Source organism: Barbus barbus (assembly GCF_936440315.1).
Source record: "Barbus barbus genome assembly, chromosome: 31".
Lineage (NCBI taxonomy): Eukaryota > Metazoa > Chordata > Actinopteri > Cypriniformes > Cyprinidae > Barbus > Barbus barbus.
The window spans coordinates 18,133,987-18,153,449 of record NC_136759.1 but is presented as its reverse complement, the minus strand read 5'-3'; the positions used below and the strand labels follow the sequence as shown (position 1 = coordinate 18,153,449).

Below are 19,463 nucleotides of genomic sequence, written 5' to 3'. Positions count from 1 at the left end.
TCGGGAACATCACAATCAGCTGCTTGCTTGAGCTGCAAGCCACACGTCTAAAAACGTCTTCTGAAGCGGTTTAAACATGCATCCAATCCCGAAAGCATCCATAAAGTGCCTTTACTGGATTAAAGGGGGCTGGGATCCTCTCTGCGAGAGAGTGCGTATGCGTGTGTATGGGGAGATTTGTCTGCGCTTCTGTCTCATGAATCACTCCTGCGCACAGGCCTGTAGAGTGGGCGTCAGTGATCACAGTTCACGGTTACGTAAGTCCTCCCAGCGCCTGCTGGAGCTGCTGTCTGCTGTAGCAAACCATCTGCCACTCAGTCTCCTTCAATGGAGCCATTGCCGGTGTGTCTCCAGCACTCTGTCCTTTTAAAAGAATAGCTTGCCCAACTCTGTCATTATTTACTCACCCTCGTGTCAGTACAAAACTGTTCACTGTCATTTCTTCTGTTTTCATGCCACACAACGACAACTCGGAGATCACATCACGCGCTAAAATAGCAAAATGGTCTATACCATGCATACACTACATTACAAGTCCTCTGAAGTCAAACGATCAGATTTAAAGGGGTCGTTTAACCAAAAATGAAAATTGTCTTATTCCCAACTTATAAGACTTACATGTGGGTGAGTAAATGACGACAACATTTTAAGTGCTCTATCCCTTCAATTTGATTTCCCTTATGATCTTTCCCTTTGCCAAAGCTTATGTCTAGATTTGAAAATACTGTGTTGACACTAAAGGGATAGTTTACCCCAAAATTTAAATTCTGTCATAATTTACACACTCGTGTTGTTCCAAAGCATGAGTTTCTTTCTTCTGCTAAACACAGAAGATGATATTTTGAAGAAAGTGGATAACCAAACAGTTGGCGGTACCCATTGACTTCCATAGTATTTCTTCTGTACTATGGGAGTCAGCGGTTATCTTTTTTGGTAGTCAGCAGAAGGAAACTCATATGGGTTTGGAACAACATGAAAGTGAGTACACAATGACAGAATTTTAATTTGTGGGTGAACTATCCCTTTAATTGTTATTGTATGGAAAAGCGCTGCCAATAGATTCTTCAAAGTTTCTACTTTGTGTTCCACAGAAAAAAAAAAATATATAGGTATACAGGTTTAGAGTGTGAGGTAAATAACTATCCATTTAAATCCCCACTAAACAGGTTCTGAAAGAGCACAAACTGTAAGTAAACACAGTGGAGCTGGTTTTGTTTTTACCTTGGCTTTCTTCATACGATTCATCACATTCCCAAGGTCCTCCATGTCGATGACGGAGCCATGAGACTTCTCTTCCTCAGCGGAGGACTCCGCATCACTGCTGGACTCCATCAGCTCCTCCTGAAATCCAAACAGAGCTGTAAGATTTGGGGGGGCACACCTATATTATACCCAACCCATGAAAACATCTAAGTGGAGAAATGTTTTCCATTCAAATATTTCAGCAGTTATTATGCATGTCCCATATTTTTGTCAACTGAACCAGAGATGGCAATCATTTGATTCTTTCGAGTCAGTTCTTTCTTCCATTGAATTGGCTAACGGGTTTGCAAAACACTCTGAATTAATTCACATTTGTACAGACAGCTCTCTCAAACTATCATCTGAAGCAATTTCTCCATCAGTAAAGCTGACAGTATCAAGACAACAAAGAACAAAGAGCATGGGATGAAGTAGATCATCACCTTCAATTGAAACAAGTCTACTTTGAGAGGTAACAGCCTTATGCTGCATCATGTCAATATGAAGCTATTCACACCAAGTGGTTGTGTTCTCTCACGCAGCTTTTCAGTTGTTTTCCTATGTTTTCCCTTTATTATTTTGTGCTTTTATTTGACATTTTCATGTTTTAAATTGCTTAGCATTTAAAACATATACAGTTTCTCTCACTGATCATCAGGTCTGACAGCTCAAGCTTAATATTTACATGAATGCTAGACACACTCTATAGAAAATCTGAACTACTTTAAGAATTTAGTTTTTTTGCAAAAAAAAGAAAATAAAGAACATTTCCCCTCTGTACATAACTGATGAAATCCTGAAGGTACCATATGATCTACAATATGAGGTGATCATATTAAAAGTCAACATGTAATGGCAATAATGCTGGGCAGGATTTTATCTATCAGGATTTGGTTGAATCAAAAGTCTTACCGGTTAAAAAGTCACCACCATGATACTAGGTTTATCTAGGTTAGCAAGAGTGCTCTGGCTAGTGGTTTACTGTGAAAAAAGCCCTCTATAATATTCTGGTCTCTAGATATGGCTCAGCTCGCACTTGCTCTGGATTTGTGGGACAATTGTGAGTTTGATTGATTAGAGAGTAGGGATGTGCACCATGACTAATTTCATCAATGTTTAAATAAAAATGTTGTATCTGACTAGTCTAACAAACACGTATAAGGCAGTCTGTATAAGCCATCTATTTGAAAAAAGCTACATAATCTATGAATCAAGCAGTCAAATTCCATATTGAATGCAGCAGTAATATTATAAATGCAACAAAATCACACAAAAAAACAGCTTGACGTACTGGCAACTATACATTTGAAGGATATTCATATAGGATCTATTGTTGTTTGTTGTCAAGTAAGTTTTTCATTCACAATGTTCCCCTAGTTTTTCCCAATGTCTATTTGTGGCATATCATTTAGTCGACTAGTCTCCTTTTTCCACAAAACAGGTGACAGTTGCAGATAAATTTAGATAAATATATTGTTCTAATCTTTTGTGACTACATCCATCTAAAAATATTAACAAATATGTATGAGCTAAGAATTTTATTACTTAGAACCTCTGACACTTGCATATAAAAGCTGAATTCAATTATTTTATTAAAATGCACTTTCGATAGACTTCTAAAAGGCAGCTATATGCTGTTTATTTGTGTGCAAGTTAGGCATTAGCAGTGATTTGTTTAGTTTCGTTTGGCTCTCTAGCAAGTTCTGAAAGTGTTCGAGTTGAAATCCAAAGCTAGTTCAGTGGGAAAGGAGGAAAATGGGGTCAGTTCTGATTTCAAGTGCCTTTAAGGTTATTAGACGTTATTATTATTTAAACCACTCAAAGGAGCTTAACTTCATGAGAACGATGTTCCCTATAAGTGTTTGAGCAAAGAATATGAGAGGGACATCTAAGAGAAAAAAAATTTCCTCGGAAGTCAGTAATGTCACCCCCGCTGTTCAGATCCCATTTACATGAGTGCAGCACAGACTGCAGGGGAACACTCTGCTCTCGGGATGTGCAGAGCGAGAGCTGTTACCATGACTACATGTGTTCAAAGACATCAGAGAGGAGGGTTGGCTTGCCTCAGAGTTGTTCTTCTCAGCGAGCGACTGGCTGTCCTCTGCCTCCTCCTTATGTTTCTTCTTATTCTTGCAGCTGCCCTTCTTGCATTTGCCAGAGCAGGCTTTCTTCTCACCCTTGGCCAGGGCCTGCAGCCGGTTCAAGAACTTTGTTTTCCAGGCCTGGAAGTCGGCCTGCACGCTGCCGTGTCGGCTCTTCACAACATTGCAGTCGCCTTCTCCTCTGGTCATGATCCGGGCAGCGCTCAGCATCCAAAGCCACTTATCTATGTTCTTACTGACCTGGATACAGAAAGTATATTTAGTGTAAGATTCAACACAGTCCCATTAAAAATGGAGTGAAAAATTAAGGTGTGTCTCACAGTGTTGTAATGGCCGACATAAACAGAGTTCCCCAGCCCAAAGACTGCATATCTCATTCCCTTCAGGTAGGTTTTCCCATATCGGAAGTCTGTGGAGGCTTCCTCAAGCCATTTACAGAACCATTCGGCACTCTCAGTGGGCTGCCCATCTGTGTATGTGGCCACCAGGAACACACAGATCATCTTGCTCGTGCACTAAAGAAAAATTATGTGAGCATTAAGAAATTTTTAACATGGTACTCATTGAAGCAGCGCTCTACTAAGAGCACTAAACGTGTGAAACATCTGGATATTATTTACCTAAAAATTTTTTTTAAAAACTTTTGATTTTGGGGTAAATATGATCCAGGCATTTACTGACCGTTTGTGTTATTCACCCAAACTGTTATTAATATTTAAAATAGAGCAAACATCGTGAATAATCCATAGTGTAGCATTTATAAACAGGGTTGTTATCTTTAGCTATAAACATTAACAAAAACTGTTGCTTCAAAAGAAAAAAATTCTAAAATAAAAATTCTAAAAAAAAAAATAGTTTGCAAACAAAATATATATATAAAATAAAACTACTAATGAATAAAAATTAAAAACTACAGAGAAATATTAAACATTAATACATTAAAGGGAGACAACCTAATTCAAAACATTATCAAAAACTACAATAGTATATGATACTGAATAATATTGCTGCTTATAACACTGCCTGGTTTCACAGACAGGGCTTAGACTAAGCCAGGATTAGGCCATAGTACAGTTAGGATATTTAAGTAATTGTTATAAACGTGCCTTAGAAAAAAACATTACTGGTGTCCCTCTTGAGACAAAACAAAGGCATTGATATATTTTAAGATCAATCAGTGCAAGTTTCTTTCAGTTAAAACAGCTAAGACTTAAATTTTCTTTGTCTGTGAAACCGGGGGTATAAATGCTGAGAGGAACAAAACTCAGGTCTTTTAGACTTTGCTGTGACTGTCCTGTGACAGATAGATTTTTCTCAGCTTTGCTCTGATTAAGAGTGTGAGAACAGACAAATTAAAATTCAATCAAAACATTATTCATTTCAGTTTTTGTGTTGATGTAGTTTTGCGTTCTGCCTTTGCCTGGTAGTACAGAAGTAATTTAAAGAAACAAAAAAAATTATGTTACTTTGCTTTTAATACTCATGCCCCCGGTTTCACAGACAAGGCTTAAGCCTAGTCCTAGACTAAAATGTAAATCTTAGCTGTTTCAAATGAAATAAACTTGCACTGACTGATCTTAAAATATATCAGTGACTTTATTTTGTCTCAAGATGCACACCAGTAATGTTTTTAATAAGGCATGTTTATAAAAAATTACTCAAATGTCCTAATTGAACTATGGCCTAATCCTGGTTTAGTCTAAGCCCTGTCTGTGAAACCGGGCCTTGGGGTTTTAATATTTAAGCTCTGGTGATATAAAAGGCTGGTAAATCGTTTTACATTCTGCTCAGGGAGAAGTATTGTGATTAACTGCCAGCCAGAAGATCTATATTCCCTGTAAATGTTATCGTGGTAAGTGGTAATTGAAAGATATGAAGCTCATAGTCATTCCTGTGATATTCTTAGAGCTGAAAGTGAAATACTAATGCAAGCATGACAAATCCTGAAGTTTAAGTCATCTATTTCTACTTCCTCGACTACATGCTACTGCAACAAAAAATGAAACCGATCAGCCTGCATGGGGCCAGTGATGCACATGCTGCGCTCACCTCCTCAGCCAGTCTGTCCTCTGGGTCGTACTCTTTCATATCTATAACCTCACACTGGATCCCCTGAGCACTGATGTCTCCAGCAAGCTCTTTTGCAAAGCCCTAGGCAGAGTTAAAACAGATTACAACCACATCACACAGTTACATGTAATTCTTTCAAATAAACAAATTAATTATAATAATTACACTGCTAGTCAAAAACTTTGAACTACAATTTTTAATGTTTAACATTTAAAATTTTTTAACTTTTTCAGGATTCTTTGATGAATAGAAAATTCAAATGAAATGCATTTATTTGAAATATAAATCTCTTAACATTATCAATTTATCGCGTCCGTACTGAATTCGAAAAATATAAAAAATAAAAAATCTTACTCCAAACATTTGAATGGCAGCATATTATGGCTTCCACAAAAATATTAAACAGCACAGCTGTTTTCAACATTGATAATAATAATAAATGTCACAAAAGATTTCTGAAGGCTCATTATGCTGAAAATTCAGCTTTGTATCACAGGAATAAATTACTTCTAAAAGTAAAAATACAAGAATAGATAACAGTTATTTCTAATTGTAGAAATATTTCACAATATTACCGTTTTACTGTATTTTAAATCAAATAAATGCAGAATTGGTGAGCACAAGAAATGTCTTTCTAAAACTTCCTAATTATTCCAAACCTTTGCAGTTCCTGTCTGTGATCCATAGAACACTTTGACCCCAGAAACGTGAATGACGTTTTCTGTTTCAGGTGCAAGTTCTTGTTTTTTCACAGATTTATAATGCAGAGGACTTACAGGGTCAACCACTTTTTTCTATAAAGAAAAAATACAATCTATTAAGCTGTGTTTATTAGCAACCAAGAGAAAAAAACTAACAAAAACATTGGTAACACTTTATTTTGATAGTCCGCTTTAGATATTCTACTAACAGTAAGTAACTTTGCATCTACATGTCAACTAGCAGTCATTAGAGTATTAATGACTGTCTGCTTAATATCTTCTAACACTTTATTTTGATGGGTCCACAACATACAACATACTGACTATAAGAAACTTTGCAAGTACATGTCAACTTATTCTACTAAACCTAAACCTAACAGTCTACTCTGAGAGTTAGTAGATATGTAGTTGCAAATTAACGAGAATTAGTTGACATGTAGTTACAAAGTTACTTATAGTTAGTAGAAAGTCTAAAGTGGACTATCAAAATAAAATGCAACCAAAACTAAGTTGCAGAGAGGCTTTAAGAGCAAACACATTTCATTACCTTTTTGAAAAGCATGTTCACAGTAAACCAGACTCCAATGAGAACAGCAGCAGTAGTGTACACATATAACCTGTTCTGCCACACAGCCAGCAGGCAGCTCTCAGTCAAATCCCAAATAACATTCAAAGCACCTGTGAATGCACGGGAATATAGTTTACACACTGACTTGTCGGGAAATATGCAAACAAACAATAATCGACATCGTTTTTGATGAGACATACAAGCGATATGAGAACATTGTGTCAAAACTTAGTGAGATGCCGCATGTTTACTATTATAGCAGCGTTTAAAAACACTGAAACTGGAAAGGCGCCTGGGTTGTCTAGCAATGCTGTCTAAGTAGGAAGCTCACTAGATTTTGAAACACAGCCTAACCGTGAAACTCGTCCGATCCATAACAATTGAGAGTGCCTTGCAAAAATGAGTGCATGTGCATTGCTTTAGCATTGCCGTACTGTTGATCTATAATCTGATTAACAGTTTAATTTAACTCATTTTCGTGCTACTTGTCAGCCATGCATTGCAATATAAACCCTAACGTTACCTGGCTTCTCAGCGCCGACTGTACAATACAGCAAACACGATATCACCGCTAAAAACAACATCACTGTTTATAAATCTATAGCAATAGCCAGACAAACATCTAACGTCATACGTCGCATGTAAATAAGTAGCTAACTTTACGAATGCATGTCGACGGACGCCGCCATATTGTAATGACAGGAATGCTGGGAAAATGAGGTCATCTTAGGTCATTTAACTCTCCACGTGATTCTTCACTACTTGAATGACTAATACGAATATAATTTATTTAAATCGTGTAATAAACAATATTAAGTTATACGATATAAGTAACATTATTCTTATGGAATGAGTCAATTCGTTAAAATAGTGTTAGGCTAATATTTTAATAATGTTACATTTATTTCACAAAAAACAAATAACACTTTTAATTTTTAGAGTTTATTCAGGTTTTCCACTTCTACAAACAAATGTATTACAGATTGTTCAACATCCCACTTTGTACTAAAAATGCATTCTGCATGTTTTCTGAAAGACAATACAAATTTAAAGACTGATTATTGCGTAAGACCCATTATTAACATAAATCTGCATGTTTTGTACAAATATGACATTTTTAATTTGACATTTCTACATGAAAGCTCTTAAAAATCACAGACTCTTGGTGTTTTGCTGGTTTTTGCGCTTGTGACGGACGACTGCGAGTGTAGTTAAAAAGTTTCCTGCAAACAGAACCAGAAAGCAGAAGCCACACATGGACACCTGAACCAAAAAACAACAACAACAACAAAAAATTAAAAAAATAAAGAGGTCAAGTGAGTGGATTTAACTTATTATTTCATTATGATATTGTGGAAAGGTCTACAAAACAACACTGACCTGCCATTCTTTACTTTCAGGCATCTGAGCCATTCTGAAGAGAGAAATACTGTTCCAAAGCTGCCAGAACTGTGACACATTGACCAAGATATACAGTAAAGGATTACTTTCATAAGGCAATTCATACGCTGTTCCATTTTCAAAGCTTTATTCTTTATATATGAGAAATTATGCTTTGCATTGATATATTCTATAGGATAGACAAACACTTACTTGGCCCAGGAAGAGAAAGGGAAGAAGAAACGTCAGTCCCCGCCACATCCATGACTGAAAGCCTTCTGTGTAAACAAAAAGCTCATTGATAAACAGCTTTACACTGGCAGATTTTCTTTATATTGTGAACCCAGAAATCCTTACCAACAGTCAAATCCAAGTTGTGTCTTTCTCCCAGTGCTTTTAGCCTGTAGAGACACCCACTTTGATAGTAGTACTGAAGACACTGCACAAAGCCTGCGAGAGAAAGTGATACGTCAGAATTGCTCAATATTGCACTGTTGGTATTTTTCCCACAACAGATGTTTTACAAGGTGGTGTATCGATGAAGAGTTTCTAACTTACTTTGATACAAACAATAGGCCAGGAATTGGTTCCTGAAAGACTGGTATGTTTCACCATCTGGCCTACATATACAACAGAAGTGTTGTTTGAGGGCAAACCGAATGTAGCAGCATTCAGGGTTATTTTAGTATACTTCTACTATGCTGTTTTTTTTTATTATTATTTTGAAAAAGCTTTATATTTCCTATTTTCATTTTAAGTTAAAGTTTAGTTGTTTTGTCATTTTTTATTTTTTATGTCATTCATTAATTTGTACATCAAGATAAACTAAATGAAAATGGGAAGTGCTGCCTTGGCAAAGTATTTTTATATGGTATTTTATTTCAGTTAAAGTTTATTTTATTTCAAATAGCAAAAAATGTTTTATGGTTTTAATAACTCATTCTAATTGTGCTGATGTATTTAAAACCAACATAAAATTGTGCCTATTTACATTTTTGCACATTTCTGGACTCCTCAATGATTTACAAGGATTTATTCCAAAGAAAACAACTGCTGTGTTATTTTAGAATTATTTTCATACTATTACTGTATTTATTATTTTATTAAATTAGGTCATTTTAGTTTAAGTTCGTTATGTGCTTTTGTTAATATTATTAGTTTTTATTTTTAATATTTAGCTTTCATTTCAGTACCTCAACTTATAATTCTATTGTTTTTATATTATTGTATTTTATAATTATTTATTTTTAATTTGTTGCTATTTTATCTAATATTTATTTCTTGTTTTATTTAAACTTTAATACAAATATTACAAATTTTAAATAGTTTAATTTTAGTTATCCACCTTTTTCTTCCCGTAAAAATGGCCGTGGCCATTTGTAAATTCTATGGGTCTGGCTTCCGGTGTCATCCGAGTCCAGCTATTTTTAAGTGTACAAAACAGTTTGTTTTGCTGCTTGATATTGAAAATTGGTGTGTGTTAGCATATAATTTTAACGTATTATCTTAATTGTGAACACACTGGTTTGTAGTGCAAACAGTTTTACCGTTCACTGCATGTTGTTATTCTTCTCGTTATTTCCCTATAGCGGCTAATGAACCGGAAGTCTTGTCCATAGGCTTACTTCCACGTCGAAGAAAAAGGTGGATAGTTTAGTTAAGACAAAAACACTGCTGTGTTGTCTTTGTAATATCTAAACAAGATGTAATAACTTGCTCTTGCACTTAATATCTGTCCTTTTCCACTGGTGTTACTTTGGTCAGGCTATTTCATTCAAAAGTACATCACACTACAAAAATAACATGTGAATGACAATTTATGTTGATTTTAAGGCAAACAGTAGGTCTGAAATGAATAGTTTGAAATGACTCACCAGGTTAGCATGACTCCAGACAGAAAGGTGGAAATGTAGTGGTGGAAAACCCACCAGCCTTTAATCCTAAAAAAAAAAAAAATAATAAAAAATAAAAGATTGTACAGATGACACATGCCAAAAAGAGAAGGGTCTTGAGACAGCTTATTAAAGCCATTGCTGATCAAACATTCCTTGTGTGACAGCAGCAATGCACATTCAAACCTGAAATGTCTCTTAGATAGTTTCATCTGACAGTTTCTGACCTGGATCCATTGCTGATGAGGATGCTTTCACGAATCGTCAGTGTGCAATAGTACCAAACCAACAGGAAGTTAAGAAGGGCATCTACAACTCTCCAGACACACAAAGACAGGCATGAAATGTGATATGAGAGATAGTGTGTCAGTCAGACCTGTGTGAACTCAGTCTTACCTGTAGCTGATGAAGAAGCGGCAAGCGAAGGTCAGCAGGAACAAAGTCACAGTCACATACAGCTTGAACCTTTCATACTCATCCTTGTATTCAGCTCTATAATAAAACGTTTACAGGTATAAGGTGATGTATTCAATACTGTATTCTACAAAAGCTGAAAGAAATTAATGCATGTATTTATTTATTTAAGGTTTAAATGTAAATGAGTTATTATTCTATTTTGTTGTAAATTCTTTGTTTAAATAAATATAATTCAGTTTTTTAATTATAAATGTATTTATTCTTAAATTGTAAACACAAAACCTATTTGCCAAATGCAAATGGTGCAAGAAAACTCCAGATATATTCTCTGAAAACAAGCCTTAATTTCTTATGAAAAATAAATGGATCATGTACAGTATGTATAAAGTTAACAAAGTTACAAATCTATTGATATTCAGTATTTAAGTACATTTGAAATATTTTAAAGTATGCCTTTTTTTGGTGCTTACTTGGCTTCTTTGCTTGGAAGGTTGACATTCACACTCCCAAGGACAAGACTGAGATAAATCCTTGAACAGATAAGGCAAAAATAACAATTAATATGTATTTACAGCTTCTGATAACAAAGCTTAGTTGAAACATTCATTTGAACAATCTTTCAGTACCCATTTTCCTTAGGAAGAAATGATTCCATTTGAAAGATTAGGCTCGGCACATTTCGGATGTGATCTTTGGCCTCCTTAACCTCATTCTTCTCCTCCTCTGTCAGCCCTTTATTAAATCTTTGATTGGGAACAGAAATGGCAAATTAGCAGGCAACAATCATATTCAATAAAGGTTCAGCATAACAAAAAAAAAACATTTTATTTACTTAGTCAAAGCCTTTAAATTCTCCATTAAATTCTTTTTCTGTCGAGCAATGGAGGCAGCAAAGCTCTTTTGAAGTTTGGAGACTTCCTCTAACTTCTGCAGGTAAAGCCGATGGGTCTCCTGGACATTCAGAACAAATGTATTCAGAACAAATGTAACATGTATTGACATTCATGACAAATTCAGAAAATCATTTACCTGAAGCTGCTGCAGTTCTTTCTCCTGAAACTTCCATTCTTGAAGGGCTTTCGCAAGTGCTGTCGACATGAAGAACTTTATCAGTTACAACTACTCAGTTTAACTAACCAGGTTCCTCTTTCTTAGATTAGATTACAAGGCAAATTCAGTAAAAAAAAACAACTGTGATGGAAACACAGCAACGTCTTAAATGCTGTACTTAAAGAGAGCTTCAGTTTAGAAGCATTTCAATTGACAATCTTTGCCGTATATCTGATTTCTTAGTAATTGCAATATACGTTTGAACTTTGTAGTGAACTTTGACAGACCAATTTGACTGACCTTTGACACACTTGGTTGCTTGCAATATGTCAGATGGGCTGCATATTTAGGGCAACACTGTGGATTCTAACCAATGGAGGAATTGTGTATAAAGTTGAATTGTGTTTATTACAGACATTCATTGCACGTCTAAATAGATTATTACTTTAGAGAACATAGTCTAGTCATTCATGCTGAAGTCCCATGCCTTGGTTGCATAATCCAATAATCATAAATTCCATTGATGTAAAAAGCTCTTGCAGAGTAAGAGAACGGCTGAAACAATGAGATCTTGAACTTTAGTCGAGAGATAACACCTTATACTTCACATCATGCCAGCATTCAAGTGAAATATAGAGATTTTTGTTTTAACATCTTTAACTGACTGTCTTTTAAATTTCACTGTCATTTCAATTTAATACAGCGCACTTTGGTGTCCCATTAATTTATTTAGCTTTTAAAACATTAGATACAAAAATGCCATGTTTTTTTGTGAGTATTAGATATGTCACATAAACTGTGCATTTGTATTAAATTTACTGACAATTTTAATGTTTTATATATTTAATGCTAGAAAATGACAAAATCACACAAATAAGGGTATTTTTTATTTGGACATGAAAAGATAATTAATAAAGGGATAGTTCATCCAAAAACAAAATCGTCATCATACTCGCTTTCTTAAATTTCTTTCTTCTGTTGAACATAAAAGAAGATATTTTGAAGAATGTTTGTAAGCAAACAGTTGACGGTAGCCATTGATTTCCATACTATTTTTTCCATACTTACTTTTCAACTTGAGGGTGAGTATGATGACAGAATTTTCATTTTGGGTGAACGATCACTTTAATCGCCTTCTTTCACTGACTCTTTGTTGTAAGGGAAAACAGTTTCAATTTTTTTGTTTAAAGCTGAATGGACCTGACACGAAGGACTTTATTTGTCCATGAGCATCCTCTTGCGTTCACTCGCGTCATCAGACCCTTGTAGTGCGCATGCGCGTTCCTGCGACTGTAGTATTATTACTGACCCGAGAAATATGTAAACTGCGTAGGGGGGTGGCCTGTCAAGAAACATTGGATTGCAAGCCCATGGGTGGGTTTACAGAGAAATGCATGACGGTGCAAATAAAGAAGGCTCTAATGTGACTGACGCTACATGCTCTGCTTTATAGCTTCACTCGGCTTTCTTCTGATCGCTGTTAAAGCGCGGCAGCGGCGTCTAGCCAGCGGTGCTGTATGATACCGGGTGCGTTGACTTCTGCAGACTGTCGCGTTGAACGTCACTTTTCAATGAACTGTAGTTATATAAGTGGCTTTACAGGACTGTCTTGCTTGTCCGACTGATAAAAGTAACAATGAGCGCCGCGGTTTATGTTTTATCCACGGTTACCGGCTATGTGCTCACCTCCGCGTTACTGCTCAAGTGTCCGTCTCTGCTGCATCGGCGAAAGAAAGAAGCCTTCCGGAGCAGACACATCTCACACCGCGGCGGTGAGTGACAAACGCTGCTTTATCACGTCTACAGCACTCCGTGGCTTTTCGTCGTTTATCCAATCACTCTTTTTCCTTGTACTCCAATAAAATCTAGTGAACAGCGATGTTACAAAATGCTGACTAGGTAGGAAGCTCACTAGGTAGGAAGCTCACTAGGAATCTTACAGGGTTGCATTCATAACATTGCTGACTGTAGCCTTAAGTCATGCACTTGGAACATTTTTTCCTCCGGTGTAATGGAAAGTCTGTTTTTTTTAGCTTTAAGTCATATTTCATAATACCTTCATGTTGGGCCAGTGTTTGTTCAAAGGGTTTCATCAATGACTTTGACTACAAACTGAAGGGTGGACTGTGAACCCTGGAATACTGCAGAAACTACACTCAGTCTGAACATAAACATCACTTAAAGAAATTAGTTGACTAATAAAAGCAAATACCAAGCACTGCTATTAATGTTTTTCTTCATCTGCAGGAGCTGGTGAGAACTTGGAGAACACAATGGCAGCCTTCAGGCAGTGAGTTTTTCAATTGGCGGCGATTTATTGCTTGGAATTGCACTGATGAGTATGACTGTACTAAAACATGCGTAGTTAACTTTGTATACTTGATCTTGAAGAATTCAGAAGCATCTGAAGTTTTCTTCATCATTCGTCCAAGTGGCATTATCAGTTGATGACAAAATTGTGTTTTTTACGAGGATCAGGGCTGCATTTCCAAAAAGTATTGTAAGCTTTAGTTGATCGTAGAACCATTGGTTTCAATGGGTCTATGATGTACTAAAGCTTACAATGCTTTTGGGAAACGCAGGCCTGGATGAAAATCTTCCATGTTGATGATTTATGAACAGATGCTTCCTTAACTCATCTGTTGTACATTTTCTTCTCCCTCAGTGCTGTTCAACTGGGCACTGACATGTTGGAGCTGGACTGTCATTTAACCAAGGATGAGCAGGTAGTGGTGTTGCACGATTCCAACCTGAAGCGGTCGACTGGAATTAATGCATACATTTCAGATGTGGCTTATACAGTGAGTAGAGAAACTTCAAACATCCTGTATTCACAATCGCAGTCCAAATGTTTCAAGGCTTGATTAATTTGTGGGAGGCCTTAAACTCTTATGTCATTATGTAAATATATGCTGTATTCTGAAAATGTTTGTGTGTTAGGATCTTCCACCTTACCTTTGTAAGCTTGGGGTGTCTTTTAAACGAGGTGAGTGTTCAGTCCAGGTAATGTTCAACAAATCTGATTTAAGGTATAATCAAGCAGATTCCCAATGTGTCTGTAGTGTTACTAATATGTTACAGTGAAGTACAATACTGAGACCACCCTAAAAATCTGGGATTGAAAATCTAAATTGAAAAAAATAGCTTTGCTTCGAAATAGCTAGTAAATTTGATGAATAATTACAAAGAAATAACAAATTGAATTACTCAGTATTCTATTTTCTAAGTATTTTCTTAGAATATACTAAACAAAATAAAATGTTTAAATTATAATTTTTTTTAAATAATTTTATATTGTATTTGAATCCTGGAAACAAAGTTGTAGTATTAAAATAAATAAGTTGTAAATGTCATAATGCAAAATGAATAAGAAAAAACTTTTTGTGATCCATTTCTTTGTCACTAATCAAATGAAAGTAAATTTGTAAAGTTGATCATGCGAACTCCTATTATGAAATAAAAAAAATTCTACTTTTCGGTTCATATTTTCTCTCAAATTTCAGTTCATCTTTTTACTGAAATGAAATCCAAAACAGATGCACATGTGGTCTTGGTTTTTCAGCCACTGTATAGACGTTTCAAATATGCTTTGTATGCATTTAATGGTAACTAAGACATGTATGTCCAACTATTACATTATTCCTGATGTGTTTCAGAGTGCTACTGTGAAGGAGGAGATGACAAGCGCATCCCTCTGCTGAGAGACGTGTTTGAAGCTTTCCCAAGCACTCCTGTAAACATTGACATCAAGGTCAACAATGACACTCTCATCAAGAAGGTTTGTGGGCTCCTGCTGTCCCGCTCATTTTTAATTTCCTTGAATCCGCTGTCTGTGCAGCTGCTTGTCACCACTAAAATTAATCAGGTTGGTGAGACGAGTTCACCAGAAGCAAAATAGAGTTGTACTTTTTTCTGTCAGGTGTCCGAGCTGGTTGTCCGATACAACAGGGAGCATCTGACCGTCTGGGGAAACTCCAGAAACGAAATCGTTAAGAAATGTTACAAAGAGGTAATACACTTGTTATTAGTAAACAAAATAACTGAACAATAAAGTATGCAAAAATAATGTCAATATCTGATGTTTTTCTATTTGTTTTCTAGAACCCACAAATCCCAATCTTGTTCAGTTTGTCCAGAGTGCTGCTGTTACTCGGTCTTTTCTACACAGGCCTCCTGCCCTTCGTCCCGCTTAAGGAACAATTCCTGGAAATTCCCATGCCTTCAATCATTTCCAAGTGAGGAACATATGAATTTTAGTCATGCATACACTATATTGCCAAAAGTATTGGGACACCCCCTTCTAATGAACAGGTTTGACCCTTTTCTATTCTAACATGACAATGCCACTGTGGATAAGGCAAGGTTCAAAAAGAAATGATTGATTGAGTCAGTGTGGAAGAACTTGACTGGTCTGCAGAAACCCAGCTGAATACTTCTGGTGTGACTTTATATGCAGACATTGAGCCAAAAACTCATCACCAAACACCAATGACTTGTACATATGGGTACTGTCATTTTAGACACTTCCAAAACTGTTGCAACAGAGATGGAAATACAATTTTTAAATACATGAACTATGTTTCCATCTCTGTTGCCACAGTTTTGGAAGTGCCTTTTTCTATTCTAAAGAAGGGGGTATACCAATACTTTTGTCCATATAGTGAATGGTGTTTGGTGATGAGTTTTTGGCTCAAGGTCTGCATTTAAAATCACACCAGAGGTGCTCAGCTGGGATTAGGACTTGGCTTTCCGCAGAACAGTCAAGTTCTTCCACACTGACTCAATCAATCATTTCTTTTTGAACCTTGCCTTATGAGGCACTGTCATGTTAGAATAGAAAAGGGTCCTGCCCAAACTGTTGCTATAAAAGAATATCATTATATGCTTAAACATTAAACATTGTACTCATGGATATTACTAAAGTAGTCAAACCTGTTCATTAGAAGGGGGTGTCCCAATACTTTTGGCAATAAAGTGTACATGCTCCTATAGTTCTTCTAGTGTTTAAAAAAATCTTTAAATTTGGTCCTTCGTACATTCAGGCTCAGCAGATGAGCTTTGTATGCTCACAAAACTAGTGCTTTGCTAGACTTTTTTTTTTTTTGGAAATCTGAGAAGTGATAAAGATTTTGTTTCTTGTAGACTCAAAGATCCTGAGCGTCAGACACGGAGTCAGCGTTTCATAACATGGTTGGCAGACACGTAAGTTTATGGGCACTCTGGCCTCAATAAACCTTTAACCTAAATATTTACTTAACACTGTTTATGTGTCTCTTATGGGAAAGTAGTTAACTGCCTTGTTTAGTGTTTTTGCACATTCAGGTCTTAGTAATGAAAGTAATTACATGCATAAAGAAACGCTTAAGCTTAGCCATGTTATTCTAATACTTGCTAGAGTTGTAAATATGCTAGAATTACGATATGAATGTATTTTCAGGCTCCTCATGAGAAAAGCATTATTCGATCATCTGACGAGCAGAGGAATACAGGTGAGTGCTAATCTCCAAATGAGATTTAGGTCATACACCACTTGTTCTTTATGCGCAAACATTGCTTTGAGTGCGGTGATGTGCATGAGCAGATGGCAGGAGCTTTGAATGGCATTTCACTCTTGACTGGAATGTCATCATGGGACTTTTCCACTGGTCTTTGTTTTTTCCAGGTGTATGTCTGGGTGTTGAACGACGAGGAGGACTTTAAACGTGCCTTTGACCTTGGGGCTACAGGGATTATGACAGACTATCCCACCAAGCTAAAGGAGTTCATGGAGAAAAACAACTACACTACCACTCTTAAATAAGATTGTCAGCCAAAGTAAACTATCAATATGCTTTTCCACTGATCTTTGGCCTCTAAATGGGCCTTTTACCCAACATTCATTGATGTTTATGTTTATGAGTGTAGAAGTGGCAGCTATCAGTTCTGCATTCATCTGCAAACAGAGCCATTTTAAACCAAACAGGTTGTCATGAAATCCTTCTATTGATTTAAGTTCATAGCAATACACATTATCCATAAAAAGCAGGTGGATTCATAATCATGTTGGGATGGTGTCATGATCATCATTCTCTACTGGCACTTTCATGTTATTGTTATTACAATGCAAGGATGCAAATCCCACAAGTACTTGCCGTACATCAGTTTCTGCAATAACACTGAACTCACTAAAGAGTTAAATGTCTAAATGACAAGTTTTTCCAGGGCACTAAAAATAAATACTAGTTTCAGGGGTGTACTATGGGATTGTTGAGAGACCAATAATCAGAAGGCATTAGACATTTTCATATTTTCTCTGTGGTTTGATTTGATGTGTATATTTTGTTTTTGTGAATTTGTTTCTTTTGACAGTAAGAGATTGTCAATTTTGAGATAAGTTGTGGCTGAAACGATGCCTCACTATTGCTTAAAGTGTAGTTTAATATATGACCAGTCAGAAGTTTTGACACACCAACTCAATCTTCATTGTTACTATGTCAACATTACAATGTTATAATATTAAAGAAAGTATGGTAGTTATGTACCATTAAAAACAATTTATACAAGTGAAAACTCATATTTGAGCTGCTTCAAAAGTTATTTCTGCTTTCATTTAATATCTACTCCAACTCATAATAATAATAATAATACAATAAATAATAGGTAAAATTAGTAAACAATTTCATGCATAGGGAAACCTCATATTTGTCTTTAAAAGCATTTTTATGTATTCAAGCAATAGGCTTTAGGTCAAAAGGTTTTGTGATCATGAAAAACAATGTCAGTCAAGTGTGTCCAAGCTTTTGACTGGTTATGTATCTTATACACCGATGAAAGAAGTTGTGTTGGAGTGTATCAAGGGTCACAAACAAGTGTAGCATGTAGTGTTCATATGACATTTGAATGTACTTTTGCTAGGACAGGAAAAGGTTTTATCTTTAAAATGCTGGTTATTTTGCTGTACTGAAAGGGATCGTAAACAGAAACATTTTCTCACTTTTTTAAGGAAAAACAGAATGCATTCAAAACTGACATGACAGTAACTCAATCTTAAAACTTTAGAATAATCTTTAAAATAAAAGTATTTGTGAAGTTCAAGTATTTCCCTCTTTTGTGAAGTGTACAGATACAGTAACTCTTAGCTTTGTGCTGTGTTTAATTTTAATTTTCTCCAAGCCACTTTCATTGGTTGTGTATGAATTTAGTGCACTGTTTTAATTGTAAATGATAGTACTGTAATTCAAAGATTAGTTATTATATAGAATATTTGGTATCGGAAGCACAATTCTGTTTGAATATACTGCCATTAAATATATTTTATAAATGAATTTAAACAGACTTTGTTTTTATTATGGGTTCTCAAAGCAATTACATACTCCAACAAAACTCTTTTGGGCCTGTGGAGGTTTTTACAGTACCTCTTAAAGCACAGTTTCCAAATTATCACTAGTTTAATGTGTCCACAAAGATATAAATGTGTTACTTTAAAAATCATCCCCTGATGCAGACTATAACTGGAAAAAAACGCATTTTGACCAGAAGAGGACGCTCTGTGATAAGAACTAAAACTTGCTCTGACCAATCAAACATGTATCAAATATAAGCACTGTTTGTGAAAGTATCATATGATTTTACACATATACTTCGACATAACATAATATAAATAATGTATGCAACATGAAAACGTCTTCAACCGTACATTTAACTACTTTTCTAGATTAAATTGTATATGCCTTCCTGCTATTTCCTACTTCAAGGTGTTGTTTAAAAAGTTTAAAATGAAGAATATACTTACATAGTTGTATTTGGTAGGACCTTAAAACGACTTCATCACAGAGTGAACACGATGAAGTAGCTTAAATATGTACTAAACGAACAAATGAGGTTTTGACGATAAATTCTGCCTAAACTCAGTTAGCTCTGCAGGTAGATCCCAGCCTAAATAATGATTGGTTGATTTTTTTCACGTTCTGTCCAATCAGCGTAGTGTTGCTATGCCTCTGCGCCTCGGTGATTGGTGGAAGCAGTTGTCAGTCGCGTTGTAGGTGATGTGCAGTGTGATCGT

At 35.8% G+C, this 19,463-nt stretch overlaps 3 protein-coding genes across 6 annotated transcripts in view; 1 reads left to right on the top strand and 2 right to left on the bottom strand.

Annotated features, from left to right (window-relative positions):
- Positions 1 to 7,396, bottom strand: part of LOC306851462 (S-adenosyl-L-methionine-dependent tRNA 4-demethylwyosine synthase TYW1-like) — a 69,508-nt gene extending 62,112 nt beyond the window's left edge. The window contains exons 1-7 of the mRNA XM_079387711.1: positions 7,207 to 7,396; positions 6,663 to 6,793; positions 6,074 to 6,208; positions 5,394 to 5,495; positions 3,665 to 3,859; positions 3,306 to 3,584; positions 1,222 to 1,341 (exon numbers count right to left, since the gene is read on the bottom strand). Of these exons, the coding sequence (XP_079243837.1) occupies positions 1,222 to 1,341; positions 3,306 to 3,584; positions 3,665 to 3,859; positions 5,394 to 5,495; positions 6,074 to 6,208; positions 6,663 to 6,793; positions 7,207 to 7,267 (1,023 nt within the window). The 5' untranslated portion in view covers positions 7,268 to 7,396. The remainder of the gene's footprint in view (positions 1 to 1,221; positions 1,342 to 3,305; positions 3,585 to 3,664; positions 3,860 to 5,393; positions 5,496 to 6,073; positions 6,209 to 6,662; positions 6,794 to 7,206) is intronic.
- A 224-nt stretch (positions 7,397 to 7,620) lies between these two features.
- Positions 7,621 to 19,342, bottom strand: LOC306851122 (transmembrane protein 120A-A-like; the record flags this gene model as incomplete). 3 transcript variants are annotated; one of them, XM_079387229.1, is made up of 13 exons in its annotated part: positions 7,621 to 7,946; positions 8,064 to 8,132; positions 8,277 to 8,341; positions 8,421 to 8,513; positions 8,622 to 8,683; positions 9,938 to 10,003; positions 10,183 to 10,272; positions 10,352 to 10,447; positions 10,843 to 10,902; positions 10,999 to 11,115; positions 11,205 to 11,323; positions 11,402 to 11,460; positions 19,194 to 19,342. In XM_079387229.1, 11 exons carry the CDS (start codon positions 11,228 to 11,230, stop codon positions 7,836 to 7,838), a joined length of 855 nt encoding a protein of 284 aa, XP_079243355.1. In that variant the 3' UTR covers positions 7,621 to 7,835. The 3 variants fall into 3 exon arrangements, with proteins under 3 accessions (XP_079243355.1, XP_079243356.1, XP_079243354.1); XM_079387230.1 differs by lacking the exon at positions 19,194 to 19,342 and adding an exon at positions 13,109 to 13,319; XM_079387228.1 differs by lacking the exon at positions 19,194 to 19,342 and having other exon boundaries at positions 11,402 to 11,470.
- On the top strand, positions 12,705 to 18,729 carry LOC306851124 (lysophospholipase D GDPD1-like). Of its 2 annotated transcripts, none has more exons than XM_079387232.1 (10): positions 12,705 to 13,194; positions 13,670 to 13,712; positions 14,088 to 14,223; positions 14,363 to 14,408; positions 15,079 to 15,200; positions 15,342 to 15,431; positions 15,524 to 15,657; positions 16,565 to 16,624; positions 16,860 to 16,911; positions 17,085 to 18,729. In XM_079387232.1, the coding sequence occupies exons 1-10, from the start codon at positions 13,059 to 13,061 to the stop codon at positions 17,220 to 17,222; spliced, it is 957 nt and encodes a 318-aa protein (XP_079243358.1). In that variant the 5' UTR covers positions 12,705 to 13,058; the 3' UTR covers positions 17,223 to 18,729. The 2 variants fall into 2 exon arrangements, with proteins under 2 accessions (XP_079243358.1, XP_079243359.1); XM_079387233.1 differs by having other exon boundaries at positions 12,723 to 12,796.
- Positions 19,343 to 19,463: the final 121 nt, after the last annotated feature.

Coding starts and splice junctions, on each gene's coding strand:
- LOC306851124 (XM_079387232.1), top strand. CDS start 13,059: ATGAGCGCCGCGGTTTATGTTTTATCCACGGTTACCGGCTATGTGCTC. Junction 15,658..16,564: donor ATGCCTTCAATCATTTCCAA/GTGAGGAACATA, acceptor TGTTTCTTGTAG/ACTCAAAGATCCTGAGCGTC. Junction 16,625..16,859: donor ATAACATGGTTGGCAGACAC/GTAAGTTTATGG, acceptor ATGTATTTTCAG/GCTCCTCATGAGAAAAGCAT.